General features: G+C 41.6%; 1 protein-coding gene across 1 annotated transcript in view; it reads right to left on the reverse strand.

Moving 5' to 3' along the window:
- The window catches only part of LOC120051828 (leucine-rich repeat-containing protein 7-like), a 60,104-nt gene extending 42,946 nt beyond the window's left edge, over positions 1-17,158 (reverse strand). The window contains exons 1-6 of the mRNA XM_038998711.1: positions 16,961-17,158; positions 12,954-13,071; positions 12,685-12,763; positions 6,865-6,954; positions 3,192-3,248; positions 531-594 (exon numbers count right to left, since the gene is read on the reverse strand). Coding sequence (XP_038854639.1) covers positions 531-594; positions 3,192-3,248; positions 6,865-6,954; positions 12,685-12,763; positions 12,954-13,071; positions 16,961-17,149 — 597 coding nt within the window. The 5' untranslated portion in view covers positions 17,150-17,158. The remainder of the gene's footprint in view (positions 1-530; positions 595-3,191; positions 3,249-6,864; positions 6,955-12,684; positions 12,764-12,953; positions 13,072-16,960) is intronic.
- Positions 17,159-18,350: the final 1,192 nt, after the last annotated feature.

Here is an 18,350-nt window from a genome sequence, read left to right on the forward strand (position 1 = left end):
GTTTCAGACTCAATGTTTTCTCCAGACTCTGTGGTCATTTACCGCTTACAGACCAGGCGATTGATTTAGACAACCACTAAATTAATGTGACATGGCCAGCATCAAGCACAGTGCAGGGGGATAGGGCTGGATTGTTTGATAAATTCCATGCCATTGTTTACTCCAGCTCCAACAGCCAATTAAAATGTGCTCGGTGGTGGGTGTCCTGATGTGCCAAGTCGTGCACATTTGAGCTACCCTAGTAAATAATGCATCAAGTGTACACACACACACACACACACACACCTGCCTGCCTGCACACCCACCACCCACCCACAGGCACGCACTCACGCACACACAAATGCCTGCCCACGCAAACACGCACACACACAGCGGGCGGGGGAGCAATGCTGGAGACCTAATGAGGGTGCAGAGCAGATTGAGGGGGGTCCTGCTCTGGCTTGTCCCCCAGGTCTTCTGGGCCATGGATGCCTGTGTGGTGAAAGCTGCTGTCCATGTGACTGGCGTCTTCAAACAGCCTCTTTTCTTACCAGTTCAGTGAATTCATTGCTTCCCAAGTCTAATCGCTCCAGCTGTGACAGTCTGTGTATTGACCTGCAGCAAACAAGAGGGAAGAGCCTCAGATTTTGGCATAGAAACAAAGTCCCCATTTAGAAAGGCCAATCACCAGCAATACTCCCTCCAAACCAGGCTTCCTGCAACTCTGCCATCCCAGAGGGGTATGGCATGCTAGCCAGACATCCCCACACATTCACATAATATTCACTGCACATTTAAACAGCTCAAATCAAAACAATGCAGTTAGTTAGTTAATGATTAATATAACATGAAACGGCTTTCTCCATTGCACCAGGCGACACCTCAAATTAGACTCGTTCATACATGCAATGTAATCTACACAATGTCAGCCGGGGAGAGCAATGTCAGAATGATATAATCTAAGATGTTTTGCACTGCATTACTAGCTTATTGGCTTGGTATTGCAGAGGACCTTTGTCTTGAGTGGTGAATAGTGAGAGTCCATTGGTCAAATCACTAAAGCAGATACTGCTGTTTTATGTCATGATATAGAGCAGCTGGCCCACATAGCAATTAGTCAATTCCAATAATGATGTGAGAACAAACAGATCAGAACCCTCATGGCAGAATGTCTCCCCATCCTTCATAACATATCAAAGCCTATGTATTATCTATACCCTTCTTCTAGGATACACTTCCCCTCCAATGACTCAACGGTAACATGATAAACTCATTCATTGAATGAGGACATTAAACTTATCGTCAAGGGGAAACACGTTTCAGTTGGTTTACACAGATGAACAAACATCCCTTGCTGTGCCACAGCCGAGGTGGAAGAGGAGGAGTTTTACTTCATTCAACTTTGTTTCTCGTGTGGGGGATAAGTTTATTGGTCATGTTTGGATAAAAATAGTTTTCAATCAGGACACCTGAGGGAGTCAGCATGCACCAACTAATGTGAGCAGTGTGTGTGTCTGTCTCTGGGGCTTGCAGCTCAGCACTCTCCACTATGATAAATCGTAACATCATTGGCTGCGCTCCACTGGCTACACTGTACACACACACGTTCCAACATGGGGCCTTCTTCACATTTCATGTAGACATCAAATAACAAGGCCTGAGCAACAGGGACTGGCCACAGCACAGCCCGGTCCCCCCTGACACATGCTACCCGTCGCACAGAGAGAGACAGATGGCTTTTGCTTTAGAAGCTGCTATTTACCATGATCTCACACTAATCTGCCCATTAGAATTCCAGCCTGGAATGTTACTCAGGCTATTTGGCCACCCGGAGGTGTATATTTCTATTTGTACTTATTATGAATCCCAAGGCAGCAGCTACTATTCCTGGGGTCCAGCAAAATTAAGGCAGTTATACAATTTTAAAAACATAACACATTCACAACACATGAAGTGTGCCCTCAGGCCACTGCTCTACTACCACATATCTACAACATAAAAGCCATGTGTGTGTATAGCGTGTATGTTATCGTGGTATGCATGTGTCTGTGCTTGTGTCTCTTCACAGTACCGCTGTTCCATAAGGTGTATTTTTATCTGTTTTTCAAATGTAATTTTACTGCTTGCATGTGTTACTTGATGTGGAATAGAGTTCCATGTAGTCATGGCTGTATGCAGTACTGTGCGCCTCCCATAGTCTTCTTGACTGTGAAGAGACTTCTGGTGGCATGTCTTGTGGGGTATGCATGGGTGTTCGAGCTGTGTGCCAGTAGTTCAAACAGACAGCTCGGTACATTCAACATGTCAAAACCTCTCACAAATACAAGTAGTGATGAAGTCAATCTCTCCTCTACTTTGAGCCAGGAGAGATTGACCTGCATATTATTAATGTTAGCTCTCTGTGTACATCCAAGGGCCAGCCGTGCTGCCCTGTTCTGAGCCAATTGCAATTTTCCTAAGTCCCTCTTTGTGGCACCTGACCACACAGTCCAGGTGTGACAAAACTAGGGCCTGTAGGACCTGCCTTGTTGATAGTGCTATTAAGAAGGCAGGGATAGACTTCTCCCCATCTTAGCTACTGTTGTATCAATATGTTTCGACCATGACAGTTTACAATCCAGGGTTACTCCAAGCAGTTTAGTCACCTCATCTTACTCAATTTCCACATTATTCATGACAATATTTAGCTGAGGTTTAAGGTTTGTGTGGTGCAGGGGTAATGATAAAAATTGAAGCCTTCCATATGGAGTAGTATCTTGGGCAGGGTTGGATGATTCATAGGGGCTGTATAGGCATGTTGGCTGCTAAAACTGTCAGGGCTTTCATTAACAGACACGTTTCATGGTTACATCAGTGGCTTCTCCATAAGAGAGAGGGGACAGATCTGAGGTGGGTAGGCTGGCTAGAGTGCAATGGGAAGAGGGATATCATTTATTTGAGATGCTTGGGGAAAACACAGACATTGTAATAAAGGACTCTACTAACATGTGGATAGATAACACTCAAAGAAAGTTCAGCATGATAGTTCTCTCTATTTGCAGGAATCAGTGATATTGGCTGCAAGTTACCCATGAAGTTCAGAGAAAAGTATGTTGGCAAAGAGCAAAGTTTAGTTTATTGTGAACTTTCCTTTCAATCCCATGATCAAATACGCCTCTGTAGCTAACACTAGCTGCCCAGGTGAGGTGAGGTCTGTGTGCTGAGTCACTCACTTTGGCATCGTTTTCAGGTGGTTCTCTCGCAGTTCCAGGATCCGTAACTTGGAAAGTCTGAAAAGTAGAGGATGTCAAAAACACACGCATCCACAATACAGAAAACAGATTTTTCCATCTCAGTATTAATACACGTTAATGCTATGCATAGGACAGTAAAGTATTGGAGAAAAAAAACATGACACCCCAACCTTAAATTCCATTACACTGAGCCCAAGAGTAATACCACTGCTGTTTTGATAAATCCTGACTTTTTCTCCATTCATCATCAATCCAGATAGGAGATGCTGCTAAGTGACAGATCGAAATTGACTGGGGGGAGGGGTGGTCCAAAATAGGGGAGGGTTGTAAAACAATTTGTTTGCTTTGGGGAGGGTTGTGTATTTTTTGGGAATGGCATAGGGTAGGGTAGTACGTTTTTTCCCTGGTTTACATTAGCTCCTCTGCTCGTATTTTCCCTATAAACAACGGCTTGACTTACTTTTGATATTACCCTAATAAAGTTTAGAAATGTTTCTTCTGGTTTAGTATGGTGTAGCTATTATTAAGCTTTAGCTACTGCAGGCCTATGATATGAAGGTAGTTCGCCCCGGTGCTCCAACTGACTCTGACAGTTGAACTGTTTCAGATCTACCAAAGTTTCTCCTATAATCTAACAATATAATGCTTATCTTTATTACCCTCCTTGTGTAAGTCTATATCTGTATAGCAGATGCAGTAGCCATCTGACAAAGAAATGCATGTCTGATGCAAGCAGTAAAATTAGATTTAAAAAACAGATACAAATACACCGTCCGGAACAGCGGGGACTGTGAAGCAACACAAACATAGGCACAGACACAAGCATACACACAAATGAAAATATATGCACTATACACACACGTACACATGGATTTTGTATTGTAGATATGTGGTAGTGGTGGAGTAGGGGCCTGACGGCACACAGTGTGCTGTGGAATCTGTGAATGTATTGTAATGTTTTTAAAATTGTAAAACTGCCTTAATTTTGCTGGACCCCAGGAAGAGTAGCTGCTGCCTTGGAAGCAGCTAATAGGGATCCATAATAAATACAAATGTCGATGTCGTAGCATGCCACCGGCATATCTATCTCTGGGGTTAGGCCTAAGCTTCACTTCCTTTTATATATGTTTGCGCTGTGTGGGACTATCATTTGTTTTTCAACAGGACAATGACCCAACACACCTCCAGGCTTGGACTCCCAAGTGGTGCAGCGGTCTAAGGTACTGCATATAAGTGCTAGAGGCGTCACTAGCACTGATTCCGGGCTGTATCACAACAGGCCGTGATTGGGATTCCCATAGGGCGGAGTCCCATAGGGATTGGCTGTGTAAGGGTTATTTGACCAAGTAGGAGAGTGATGGTGCTGCATCAGATGACCTGGCCTCAACAATCACCAGACCTCAACCCAATTGAGATGGTTTGGGGTGAGTTGGACGCAAGAGTGAAGGGAAAGCAGCCAACAAGTGCTCAGAATATGCGGGAACTCCAAGATTGTTGGAAAAGCATTCCAGGTGAAGCTGGTTGAGAGAATGCCAAGAGTGTGCAAAGCTGTCATCAAGGCAAAGAGTGGATACTTTGAAAAATCTCAAATCTAAAATATATTTTGATTTGTTTAACACTTTTTTGGTTACTACATGATTCCATGTGTGTTATTTCATAGTTTTGAAAATAGTAAAAATTAAGAAAAACCATTGAATGAGCAGGTGTGTCCAAACTTTTGACTAACACTGTGTGTTTGTGTGTGTGTGTATATATATATATATATATATATATATATATATATATATATATATATATATATATATATATATATTACATGTGGTGTAAAGCAAGTCATTTTTGGGGGTATCTTTATTTTACTATTTATATATATTTTACTTTTACTTCACTACATTCCTTAAGAAAATAATGTACTTTTTACTGACACCCAATGCTTATCATGACAGGAAAATTGTCAAATTCAAACACTTATCAAGAGATCATCCCTGCTCATCCCTACCGCCTCTGATCTGGAGGACTCACTAAAGGACTCACTCACGTAAATTATGTATGCATGTTGTAGTGCGCCCCTGGCTATCCATAAACAAATAAAAAATTGTGCCGTCTGGTTTGCTTAATATAAGGAATTTTAAATGATTTATGCTTCTACTTTTACTTATGATTCTGAAGTATATTTTTGCAATTACATTTACTTTTGATACCTAAGTATAATTAAAAGCAAATACTTTTAGACTTTTGCTCAAGTAGTATTTTACTGGGTGAATTTCACTTTTACATTTTCTATTAAGGTATCTTTACTTTTACTCAAGTATGACAATTGGTCACTTTTTCTACCCCTGTGTGTATATACTGTATATATATGCCCTGATGCATTTCGTGCTGATCTCTGACAGCTGAACAGCGGGGTGGACAATTATTGTTTTAGGAAAGTAAATGTGGCTCATTTGGCCAACATCCCTCGTTTATTGATGGCGCTGGCTGCGCTAGGTTGGATCTGAATGTATATCGATGTCCATAAAATTTCTTAAATGTCAGGTAAATTAAAATATTCCCTGTCATGTTATCTGGTGGCAAACTCTGAAATGGCATATTGTTTTTATGAAGATTTTAGAATATTCACATTAAAATCTGTCACCAATTGGATGGAAACCTAGCTATAAACACCTTAAAGACTCTGGCAAGAGTCCAGTGTACCTTTGATTATGCCTGCACATCATGGTTCACCAGCAGCCCCAAACATCTAAAGAATAAGCTACCAGCCAAACAAGCTTGTAAGAATTGTACTTAAACTTGCCCCTCATACTCATCTGGAGGTTGAGAATGTTTTCGTCTCTATCTCTGTAATGTGTCTGTATATATTTCATTGTATATGTATTTATGTAAAATATAGGGAACACAATGGAAATAAATCACAGATCAATCAATAATTCAATCCAAACTGTGCAGCAGGCGCTTGGTGAATGGAAAAAGACATCTGTTGCAAAACACCAAAAAGTTGAATGACATTCAGAGATTGTCAAGCAAAGCCTTCGATATTGGGTATCAAAATGTTGAAAATCTGATTTTCCCCCAGCTGATCACTGTCTGCAGACGGCTCTGATCGTAGGTTAATGAAACAGGCAGGGAGAGAGAGTCTGTGGTGGTCGGTGAACCCTCAACCTTCTGACCCGTAGCCCTGCGTGGCATCGACAGGGCCACAAAAGCAAGCTGAAGTGGCAAAGTCGATATCCACGTTCATAAACACATGGTCGCTACAGTTATTGTTATTTGTGGTCATAAATATTATTTTGAGTTAATTCGATGAAGAGGTAGGGTGTTCAATTAAGGGTCATGTGAAAATATGTATAACTTTGGGGAGGGGGGTGCATTTTTTTTTTTAGGACACCTTGAGTTGGACGGCCCCTCGCCCCCAGTACATTTAGATCTGTCCCTAAACCATTGCTTTATTCATGCAAGCCCCAGGCAAGTGACGTTTACCAGGCGTTGTGTGCAGAGAATGAAGAACAGTCTGTTTGAACCCACCCAGGCATACTGGTAACAGAATAAAAGCTCCGATCCAATCCATATCCATACACAGAGGGCCTCTCCTTCTGCAACTGAGGGCCCTAGGCCCCACAACACCAGAACATGGGAGGCTATAGGCTGAACTCACCTCCCAAAGTTGGCGGGGAGGTATTCCAGAAAGGCATCGTTTAAGAAGAGCTGTGTCAGGTTGAGGAGCTGGGTGAAGCCCTCTGGGAGCCTACAGTGGAGAGATGGGCAATGAGAGAGACGGAAAGGAAGAGAGAGAAAGAATCCCTGTGCAGATGTCATCACAGTACAGTACCCCTTGGATATAAAAAATTACACAGCACGGAATAAGTACAAAAAGAAGCTCCTCAAGGACAATCCAGAGATACTATTTGCTGACCACTACAAAGAGGGGAACGTAAGCAACTTCATTTTCCACACAGACCATCCCCTGGCATGGCACAGTGCTATAAAACCACACTACCCCTATCTCAAGAGAGAGGGTATTGGCCCAGGGTGGAAACTCAGAATACTAGACATTGAGGAAATTGAAACAACCTCTGTCAACGTGTATAACTCTGGGACAGTAATGGTGCAGGGCATCCTCATGCAGTTCCAGCAGGACTTTTACGGGATCAAAGAGAGAGCACAGCAGGAAAAGCTCTCTCTCGGTGACGACTCGCCCATCCTGAGTGAGTCTGATCACACCTCTTCAAACTGACAGTCACCCTCCCAGCACTGAACACACCCAGGTCCCACAACTGCACTGCTCCTCCATCATTGAAAGGAATGAATTCACAGAGCTGGAGAGAGACATGGAGCTCAGAGATTTAGTCCACACTATCCAGACAGAACAGACCCACAAAACAGACCACCACAACAACAGAGAAACACATGGCACAGCTAACAGCAGTGAAGGAGGAGGGAGAGAAACACATGGCACAGCAGTGAAAGAGGAGAGAGAGGCACACATAACAGCACTGGAGGAGGAGGTGAGAAAGCTGAGGTGTTACAGACACTCCCCCAGAGAAGCCAGCAAAACAGCCCACCTCAGACCCGGACCACAACCTCAACACCACAATGGGACCGACAACATAGGACCCACCAACCCAACAGACCCCACCCCCTCCTAACAGCCCCCGTCAGCTCCACCGATAGCTCTCCTGACAACCCCCACACATCCATTGAGGACACACAAAAGCCAGAAATGGTGCTCCTCATTGACTCAAATGGCAAATACATTCAAGAGAATAAACTTTTTCCCAAACACAAACTGGCTAAACTGAGGTCATCTGCCTTTGGCCTAAAGAGCAGGAACCCAGACTTCATCAAAGAAATTGGAAATACAGACAGTGTCATCCTACAAGAAACATGGTATAGACGAGACGGACCAACTGGTTGCCTTTTAGGTAACAGAGAGCTGATAGTCCCATCCACCAAACTACCAGGTGTTAAACAGGGAAGAGACTGAGGGGGTATGCTTATTTGGTATTTTCCAATATTATTTATTTAACCTTTATTTAACTAGGCAAGTCAGTTAAGAACAAATTCTTATTTTCAATGAGGGCTTAGGAACAGTGGGTTAACTGCCTTTTTCAGGGGCAGTACAACAGATTTTTACTTTGTCAGCTCGGGGATTTGATCCACCAACCTTTCGGCTACTGACCCAACGCTCTAACCACTAGGCTACCTGCCGCCCAGAGCAGACCTAACCAAATCTATTTAATTAGTCAAAACAGGAACATTTTACATATGTCTAGAAATTAATAAGGAAATTATCTCAACAGAGCAAAATGTCCTCATGTGTGCTACCTATATCCCCCAATAGAATCCCCATACTTTAACAATGACAGCTTCTCCATCCTAGAGGAGGAGTTCAACCATTTCCAGGCTCAGGGACATGTACTAGTCTGTGGCGACCTAAATGCCAGAACTGCACAATAACCTGACACTCTCAGCACACAGGGGGACAAACACCTACCTGAAGGTGACAGTATTCCCTTACAAATATGCCACCCTAGACACAACTATGACAAAACAACCCCAAAAAATGGGTCACAACTCCTGCAGCTCTATCACAAGCTGGGTTTGTACATAGTCAATGGTAGGCTTTGAGGAGACTCCTATGGTAGGTACACCTACTGCTCATCCCTTGACAGTAGTACTGTATATTACTTTATCACTATTAGCAGTTGATGTTATTCTTCAATAACACAGACCCCAAAGTAAATCAGGGGGTGAAAAATAGGTTTATTCAAATAGAACAAATCATAGTTGTTATGCTGGGAAGTAGACGATCATTCTTCCCTGTCCTCAGTGATTCTCCCCACAGAACTAAGTGACAGGATGTAGTTTTATACCCCCAATCCTAGCCTGTGGTTGACCAATTAGATAACAAGTATCCTATTTCAGGCTCAATGTATGGACAATTTGAACCAATGAGAACTTGCCACATGTAGCTATGAGTCCCGGACTGACATTCCTCCCATGTCTCTGACACATTAATCATTTAATCCCTATTACAGAAAAACAACTATTTCCACTGATCGTTAATTCCCTCTTGACCTTAAGTCCTCTGGGTTGTGTATTTATCTTAAAATATTATTACATCAGTGACCTCAAATCAGAGTCTCTCAGAGCGTTCATAGTCAGGCCATTAACACCCCTATCAGATCACAGCAAAATCAGTCTACTTAAACAGAGCAATACTCAATCATGAGGAGGCATCAAAGTCAAAATAACTGCATATTAAGAAATGCTATAGATGGAAATAAAGTAGTGTAGAAACCTACCAAAAAACAATTAGGCAACAACAAATTCAATCCCTTTTAGACAACTTCCTGGACAAAACATTTCACTGTAATAGTGAAGGTGTAAACTTGGCAGCAGAATGCCTAAACAGTATATTTGACCTTTCAGCTTCCCTATCAAATCTAAAAATTTCAAGCACAAAACCTAAGAAAATCAACAACAATGACAAATGGTTTGATGAAGAATGCAAAAACCTAAGAAAGAAATTGAGAAACCTATCCAACCAAAAACAGAGACCCAGAAGACTTGAGTCTATGCTTTCACTATGGGGAATTAATAAAACAAAACAGAAATACACAACAGAAAAAGAAGGAACAGCATGTCAGAAATACACTCAATGTAATTGAAAAATCCATAGCATCTAACCACTTCTGGGAAAATTGGAACACACTAAACAAACAACAACACAAAGAGTTATCTATCCAAAACAGAGCTGTGTGGATAAACCACTTTTCCAATCTTTTTGGCACTATAACAAAGAACAAACAGCAAAAACATATACATGATCAATTACAAATCTTAGAATCAGCTACTAAAGACTACCAGAATCCACTGGATTCTCCAATTACACTGAATGAACAACAGGACAAAATACAAACCCTTCCAACCCAAAAAGGCCTGTGGTGTTGATGGTATCATACATGAAATGATAAAATATACAGACCACAAATTCCAATTGGCTATACTTAAACTCTTAAACATACTTAAACATCATCCTCAGCTGTGGCATCTTCCTTAATATTTGGAACCAAGGACTGACAACCCAAATCCACAAAAGTGGAGACAAAGTTGACTCCAATAACTACCATGAGATATGCGTCAACAACAACCTTGGGAAAATCCACTGCAATATCATTAGCAGGAGACTTGTACATTTCCTCAGTGAAAACAATGTACTGAACAAATGTCAAATTGGATGTTTACCAATTTACCGTATGACAGACCAGGTATTCACCCTGCACACCCTAATTGACAAACAAACTAACCAAAACAAAGGCAAAGTCTTCTCATGCTTTGTTGACTTCAAAAAAAGCTTGACTAAATTTTGCATGAGGGTCTGCCATACAAATTGATGGAAAGTGGTGTTGGGGGAAAACATATTACATTATCAAATCCAAGTACACATACAACAAGTGTGCAGTTAAAATTGGCAAAAAAACACACACATTTCTTTCCACCGTGCCTTGGGGTGAGACAGGGATGCTGCTTAAGCCCCATCCTCTTCAACACATATATAAACAAATTGGCAAGAGCACAAGAACAGTCTGCAGCACCTAGCCTCAACCTACTAGAATCTGAAGTAAAATGTCTAAGGTCTACTGATGATCTGGTGCTTCTGTCCCCAACCAAGGAGGGCCTACAGCAGAACATAGATGTTCTGCACAGATTCTGTCAGACCTGGGCCCTGACAGTAAATCTCAGTAAGACAAAATAACATAAATTTGACATACCAATTAGGATCTGTCAAAAAATACTTGAATCAGTTATAGAACCCATTGCCCTTTATGGTTTTCACAAAATGGGACAAACACCAAATTGAGACTGCATGCAGAATTCTTAAAAAATATCCTTAGAGTACAACGTAAAACAACAAATAATGCTTGCAGAGCATAATTAGGCCGATACCCACTAATGATCAAAATCCAGAAAAGAGACGTTAAATTCTACAACCACCTAAAAGGAAGCGATTCCCAAACCTTCCATAACAAAGCCATCACCTACAGAGATATGAATTTTGAGAAGAGTCCCCTAAGCAAGCTGTTCCTGGGGCTCTGTTCACAAACACAAACAGACCCCACAGAGCCCCAGGACAGTAACACAATTAGACTCAAATAAATCACGAGAAAATAAAAAGATAATTACTTGACACGTTGGAAAGAATTAACAAAAAAACTGATCAAACTACAATGCTAATTGGCCCTAAAAAGAGAGTACACAGTGGCAGAATACATGACCCCTGTGACTGACCCAAAATGAAGGAAAGCTTTGACTATGTAAAGACTCAGTGAGCATAGCCTTGCTATTGAGAAAGGTCGCTGTATGCAGACCTGGCTCTCAAGAGAAGACAGGCTATGTTCACACTGCCCACAAAATGAGGTGGAAACTGAGATGCACTTCCTAACCTGCCAAATGTATGACCATATTAAAGAAACATATTTCCCTCAAATTACACAGACACACAAAGAATTTGAAAACAAATCCAATTTGATACACTCCCATATCTATTGGGTGAAATACCACAGTGTGCAATCACAGCAGCAAGATTTGTGACCTGTTGCCACAAGAAAAGGGCAACCAGTGAAGAACAAACACCATTGTAAATACAACCCATATTTATGTTTATTTATTTCCCCTTTTGTACTTGAACTATTTGCACATTGTTACAACACTGTATATAGATATAACGACAACTGAAATGTCTCTATTATTTTGGAAATAATGAGTGTAATATTTACTGTTCACTTTATATTGTTTATTTCACTTTTGTTTATCCATTTCACTTGCTTTGGCAATGTAAACATATGTTCCCCATGCAAATAAAGCCCCTTGAATTGAATTGAAAGAGATAGGCAGGTTTAAAGAGAATCTACGAGAACCCATTTGTTTGTCAACCTATGATTTCCCACCAACAAATGCAAAATGTATGACGTATTGCTCAGGGGTAACTCCCTTATGGTTTTCCAATGTATTTTATAGCATGAGGCACATTACGTCAAGATCTCGCAGAGAGACCTGCATTACCCTCTGTAAGGACAGGAAACTACTCAATATTTAACAAATGGCATACAGTATTTACACAATGCAGGAAAGAAATGTCTTACGTAAACAGTGATGGAATTGTTTCTATTCTTCTATGCTAATCATTTAAATTCAGACTAAAGCCTCAGATATACAAATACAACAGTCTCCCATGTAGTTAAGTTGCCATGAGGTGACAAAAAAATATATAAAAAAAATGTATTTCTACAGCCAATTTGACTGAAAGCATTTTCATAGGAATATTCATGGTTGTTTTTTATTGAGGTAATCTGTGATTGTTGCTTGGCACAAAGCAACAGACACAGCTGTTGGCAATGATAATACAGCATTACCATTGTCCCTATAGACTACAGCCATCCCATCACAATGATACACTTCTCTCTTCACTTACTTGGCAATAGGATTTACACTGGCCTCCACAACAGATAGGCATTTACAGCATTTAATGTTGTCTGGGAACTCTTGAATACCTAAAGAAGGGATGGAAACATGTTTGTCATTCATAACAAATGAACACATATTTTTAATACTCATGCCTCGTCATATTGTACATCATGCTAATATTTAGAGTGACAGTATCAGTAGAGAGTTGACAACTTAGAATATATCAGAGTAGAAACTATCAGAGATTGCTGTGGACATCACATCTCACTCGCTTACCGTTTTTACTGATGTCCAACTCCCTCAGGTTTACAAGGCTGGCTATGGTGGTTGGCAGGTTTGACAGGTCATTGTCAGGTATGCTCAGTTTACGGAGAGCCTGACAGTTAAATAGTTGCTATGGAGAGAGAGGGGCAGAACAGAAACACAAGTTATACTGGTGTTATATCAATCTCTTAGCCTGCTGAGTTGAAAAAGTGTAGACTTTGTGAGATTTCATGCACTGAGTTTCAATAAGGCCAGTCTCTAATGATCCTGCTGTGCTGTTGTTAAATGTGAAACATGAGAGAAACGCTGAGGCAACGTCTTTTTCAATGTTCTGACACGTTTCCCCTTGTTCACTGTAAGAGCAGCAACTCTCAGTTGAGTAACCTTGTAGTACAACATTAGTAGTCCACAGCTCTATATGAAGGGAGGGAGAGAGCCACATCAGTCCTCAGAGAGCGAGAGCGAGAGAGAGAGACATGGAGCATAGAGGGAGAGAGCCACATCAGTCCTCCTCAGAGAGAGAGCGAGAGAGAGAGATGGAGCATAGAGGGAGGGAGAGAGCCACATCAGTCCTCCTCAGAGAGAGAGAGAGGGAGAGAGAGATGGAGCATAGAGGGAGAGAGCCACATCAGTCCTCCTCAGAGAGAGCGAGGGAGAGAGAGAGAGATGGAGCATAAAGGAGGAAGGGAGAGAGAGAGAAAGCATAGAGGGAGGGAGGAAGGGAGGTTGAAAAGGGCGCTATGCAGAGTTAGTGTGCATGTGCATCATGCCATACGCAGTATGTTTGAGATAACAGGCTAACAATTACCATTCCAACTGTGTAACATGAATAATGAATATCAATATTTACATTAATAAATGTACAGAATTTTAACAAAGCCAGCCTATACAGTATCAACAAGCGCTTCCTCCCATCTCTGTAGTCCATTCCTTTCTCCATGTAAAAGAGAGATTAGAGCAGTTGATTCCTTTCTAAATGTAGAGCAGAGACTAGAGAGGGACAAGTTCTAAGGGTCTACATCCCAAATGGAACCTTATTCCCTATATAGTCCACTACCTTTGACCAGGGCCCATAGGGAAGAGGATGCCATTTGAGAGAGCCAGGGAGACATTACAGTCCAGTAAGGACATTACTGTAACACGCCCATTATGAGAGGCCATTACTCTATAAGAGCTATAATAGCCAGAGGGGGAGTATCTACATCAATGGAGACTGGAGAGGATCAGGAGAGCCAGCGCTGTCCAGTCTTGCCCAAGGCATCACTCTGATATACACAAGCCACACTTACATAAAAGACCACACACTTTGGATCTATCAATGCCTGGTTCTTATGCAACCCTGTGAGGCGCCACACTGGCTCTGAACTCTCTTCACAAAGACCCTGAACAAACCTCGCTGAGAACCATGACTTAAAGAAGCAATAAAACTGGCCTTCTTTAGACTAGTTGAGTATCTGGAGCATCAGCATTTGTGGGTTCGATTACAGGCTCAAAATAGCCAGAAACAAAGAACTTTCTTCTGAAACTCATCAGTCTATTCTTGTTCTGAGAAATGAAGGATATTCCATGTGAGAAATTGCCAAGAAACTGAAATCTCGTACAACGCTGTGTGCTACTCCCTTCACAGACAGCGCAAACTGGCTCTAACCAGAATAGAAAGAGGAGTGGGAGACCCCGGTGCACAACTGAGCAAGAAGACACGTACATTAGAGTGTCTAGTTTGAGAAACAGATGCCTCACAAGTCCTCAACTGGCAGCTTCATTAAATAGTACCCGCAAAACACCAATCTCAACGTCAACAGTGAAGAGGTGACTCCAGGATGCTGGCCTGAGGTCACAAATGTATCTTTTGAACAGTTCTTTATTAAAATGAATGTAGTTATTTGCTACATTTGACCGTGTAAAACCTAGCAGTACTACTTATTTCTCTGAGAGTGAGTCAGACATATAGCGTTTTTCAAAAAAACATGATTATTTGTCTCTGAAATGAAACCATCAAGTGATAGATTTCAAACAAATACATGTCTGTCATTGAAGTGAAGAAAAAACACTTTCATAAATTCTTTAAAAAATAAAAGTAAATTGTCCACCATTTCTGAAAATATAGTCTATTGGAAAGAAACTTAACTTCTTATGGCTGCAGGGGCAGTATTGAGTAGCTTGGATGAAAGGTGCACAGAGGTGCCCAGAGTAAACGGCCTGCTCCTCAGTCATAGATGCTAATATATGCATATTATTATTAGTATTGGATAGAAAACACTCTGAAGTTTCTAAAACTGTTTGAATTATGTCTGTGAGTATAACATAACTCATATGGCAGGCAAAAACCTGAGAAGAAATCCAACCAGGAAGTGAGAAATCTGAGGTTGGTCGATTTTCAGCTCATCGCCTATTGAATGCACAGTAGGATATGGATCTGTTTGCACTTCCTACAGCTTCCACTAGATGTCAACAGTCTGTAGAACCTTGAATGAAGCTTCTACTGTGATGTGGATCCAGATGGGAGCTGTTTGAGTCAGTGGTCTGGCAGAGAGCCAGGTCCTGGTCATGCGCATTTCACATGATAGGGACCTGCATTACATTGATTCTCTACACACAAAGGAATTCTCCAGTTGGAACGTTATTGAATATTTATGATAACATCCTAAAGATTGATTCTATACTTAGTTTGACAAGTTTCTTCGACCTGTAATATAACTTTTTGAAGTTTTTGTCCGACGTTCGGCTGGACCTGCACGAGCGTTTGGATTTGTGTACTAAACACGCTAACAAAAATAGCTAATTGGACATAAATGATGGACATTACTGAACAAAACAAACATTTCTTGTGGAAGTGGGAGTCCTGGGAGTGCATTCCGATGAAGATCAGCAAAGGTAAGTGAGGATTTATAGTGCTTTTATGAGTTTTGTTGACTGCACAATTTGGCGGGTAACTGTATGGCTTCCTTTTGTGGCTGAACGCTGTTCTCAGATTATTGAATATTGTGCTTTTGCCGTAAAGCTTTTTGAAATCTGACACAGCGGTTGCATTAAGAACAAGTGTATCTTTAATTCTATGTAAAACATGTATCTTTCATCAAAGTTTATGAGGAGTATTTATGTTATTTGACGTGGCTCTCTGCAATTTCTCCGGATATTTTGAAGGCATTTCTGAACATGGCACCAATGTAAACTGAGATTTTTGGATATAAATATGAACTTAATCGAACAAAACATATGTATTGTGTAACATGAAGTCCTATGGGTGTCATCTGATGAAGATCATCAAAGGTTAGTGATTCATTTTATCTCTTTTTCTGCTTTTTGTGACTCCTGTCTTTGGCTGGAAAAATAGCTGTGTTTTTCTGTGATTTTGCGGTGACCTAACATGATCGTTTGTGGTGCTTTCGCTGTAAAGCCTATTTGAAATCAGACACTTTGGTTGGATTAACAACAAGATTAACTTTAAAATGGTATTAGATACATGTATGTTTGAGGAATTTAAATTATGAGATTTCTGTTGTTTGAATTTGGCGCCCTGCACCTTCACTGGCTGTTGTCATATCATCCCGTTAACGGGATTGCAGCCATAAGAAGTTTTAAACTCTCATTGACTGGGAGCTGTCCATGGTAACCAACCCCCTTCTCTCCTGACCACATAGCTTCTTTCTCCCTCTCTGAGTGTTTTTCTCTCTGCTTTATTAACAGCTCATTTACAGACAGGAAGGACATTACGCCACTCTTTGGTCTGTGGGGGTTTGGTTGGCTTGGCAACTCATTTAGACAATCAACACTGAGCGCCAAATGAAGTGAGAGAGTGCATAGAGCTGAGATAATGTTGACATCGATCATTATGCCATGCTTTGTAATATTGGGAAATGGTCTGAACTATGACTTTACAGAGTCCCTTTTATACACTTCACCCATTTCATCCCACAGCCCCAGCCCCAACCCCACAGCCCCAGCCCCGGCCCTCAGGACCCAGCCCCAGCTCTCAGACCCAAGCCTCAGCCCCAGGTCCAAGCCCCATCAGAACCCACCTTGGGCAGCTCCTCAATCTGGTTGGCATCCAGGTAGAGCTCCTCCAGCGTGCGCTCGAAGCTGAAGATCTCCTTGGGCACCTGCTGCAGACTGCAGTGGGAGTAGTCCAGCACTGAGATGACCTCTTCCTCACCCCGGAAGCACCGGCACGGCACCAGGCGCCCAATGATCTTCCTCTTAGTTGTCATCTCCAGACACTGCACTGTAGTGGGGGAGGGGTCGGGGAGACAAAGGAGAGAGAGATAAGTGAGACAACATAAACTAGCTGAGCGTTCCTCTGACCCACTCTGCTTTAAATAATCTCACCATTGCCTGGCCCTTGTATCTCCAGCCTCCTGATTAGGTCAGGACAGCACCGCAGAAGACGAAATGGAATTAGCCGCAGCCATGCTAAACCACACTCGTCAAACAGGCTCTTAATTGTCTCCGATAAAGTTAAGTGCAATTAGCCAACCTAAGTCAAAGCCCCCATTCACACTGTTACACAGCACAGTAATACCAGCCTACCTCACTGCCAGTCCCACACACTCCTAATTCAACAATGTGAAGTATAGAGTCCTTTCACACATATAAAAATGTTATATTCTGCTCTTGACAACAACTCCTATAGCTATATTTCTTGGGCAAAAGAGATTTACTGGGGAAAGTCAATGGTAGATATCAGGGCTCATACCATAGTCTCTCACTAATAAATATTGATAGACTACCTGCATATCCCCACTGGGCCAACGAACACTGTGAGGAACATGTTTGTGTGAAGACAATTTACACTAAATAATTAGCTGCTCTGCCGTCTGCTCTCAAAATGGTTTAAGAGAATGAGTTTGAATGTGAGTATGTCCTATTTCCATGTAAGGACGAGGTAAGATCTGAGTTGTATCTGAGTTTATAGTGTCTGCAAGGCCATATTCCTCTCTTGGAGGTTGTATGAGGGGTCTTGTAAAAAGAAGTCAATCATTCCCCCAAGATAATGAAAGTTCTGATTAAGTAGTGGTAAAAATGTGAATGTACCCTTGTGATAATAAAACGTATTTCTATCATACTCAACCCTGTGAAGCTCATTCAATACAGCCATTGTTCAGCATCTGATGATAACTTAGGCCCATAGTAGTCACAGCATCACAAACGCAGGGAAATCAAATTAACAAGACACTTGTTCATCCTTTTAGTTTTTCCGGTTTTATTCATTGTAAATACCAAGACACAGCAATTATCTTGTAAAGCTGTTATTGCCCCCCAAAATTGGGCTGCTCTATGTAACTACAAGTAGTCTGTGAATTACACTGTCCCTGTACAAATCAAGTGTTTACTGTAACTTACAAAGTTGTGTATTTTGTCAGCAGGGCAGGTTGAGACCAGGGGCAGCTGGGTGATGATTCACAGCCTCCA

This window comes from Salvelinus namaycush, chromosome 8 (assembly GCF_016432855.1).
Source record: "Salvelinus namaycush isolate Seneca chromosome 8, SaNama_1.0, whole genome shotgun sequence".
Lineage (NCBI taxonomy): Eukaryota > Metazoa > Chordata > Actinopteri > Salmoniformes > Salmonidae > Salvelinus > Salvelinus namaycush.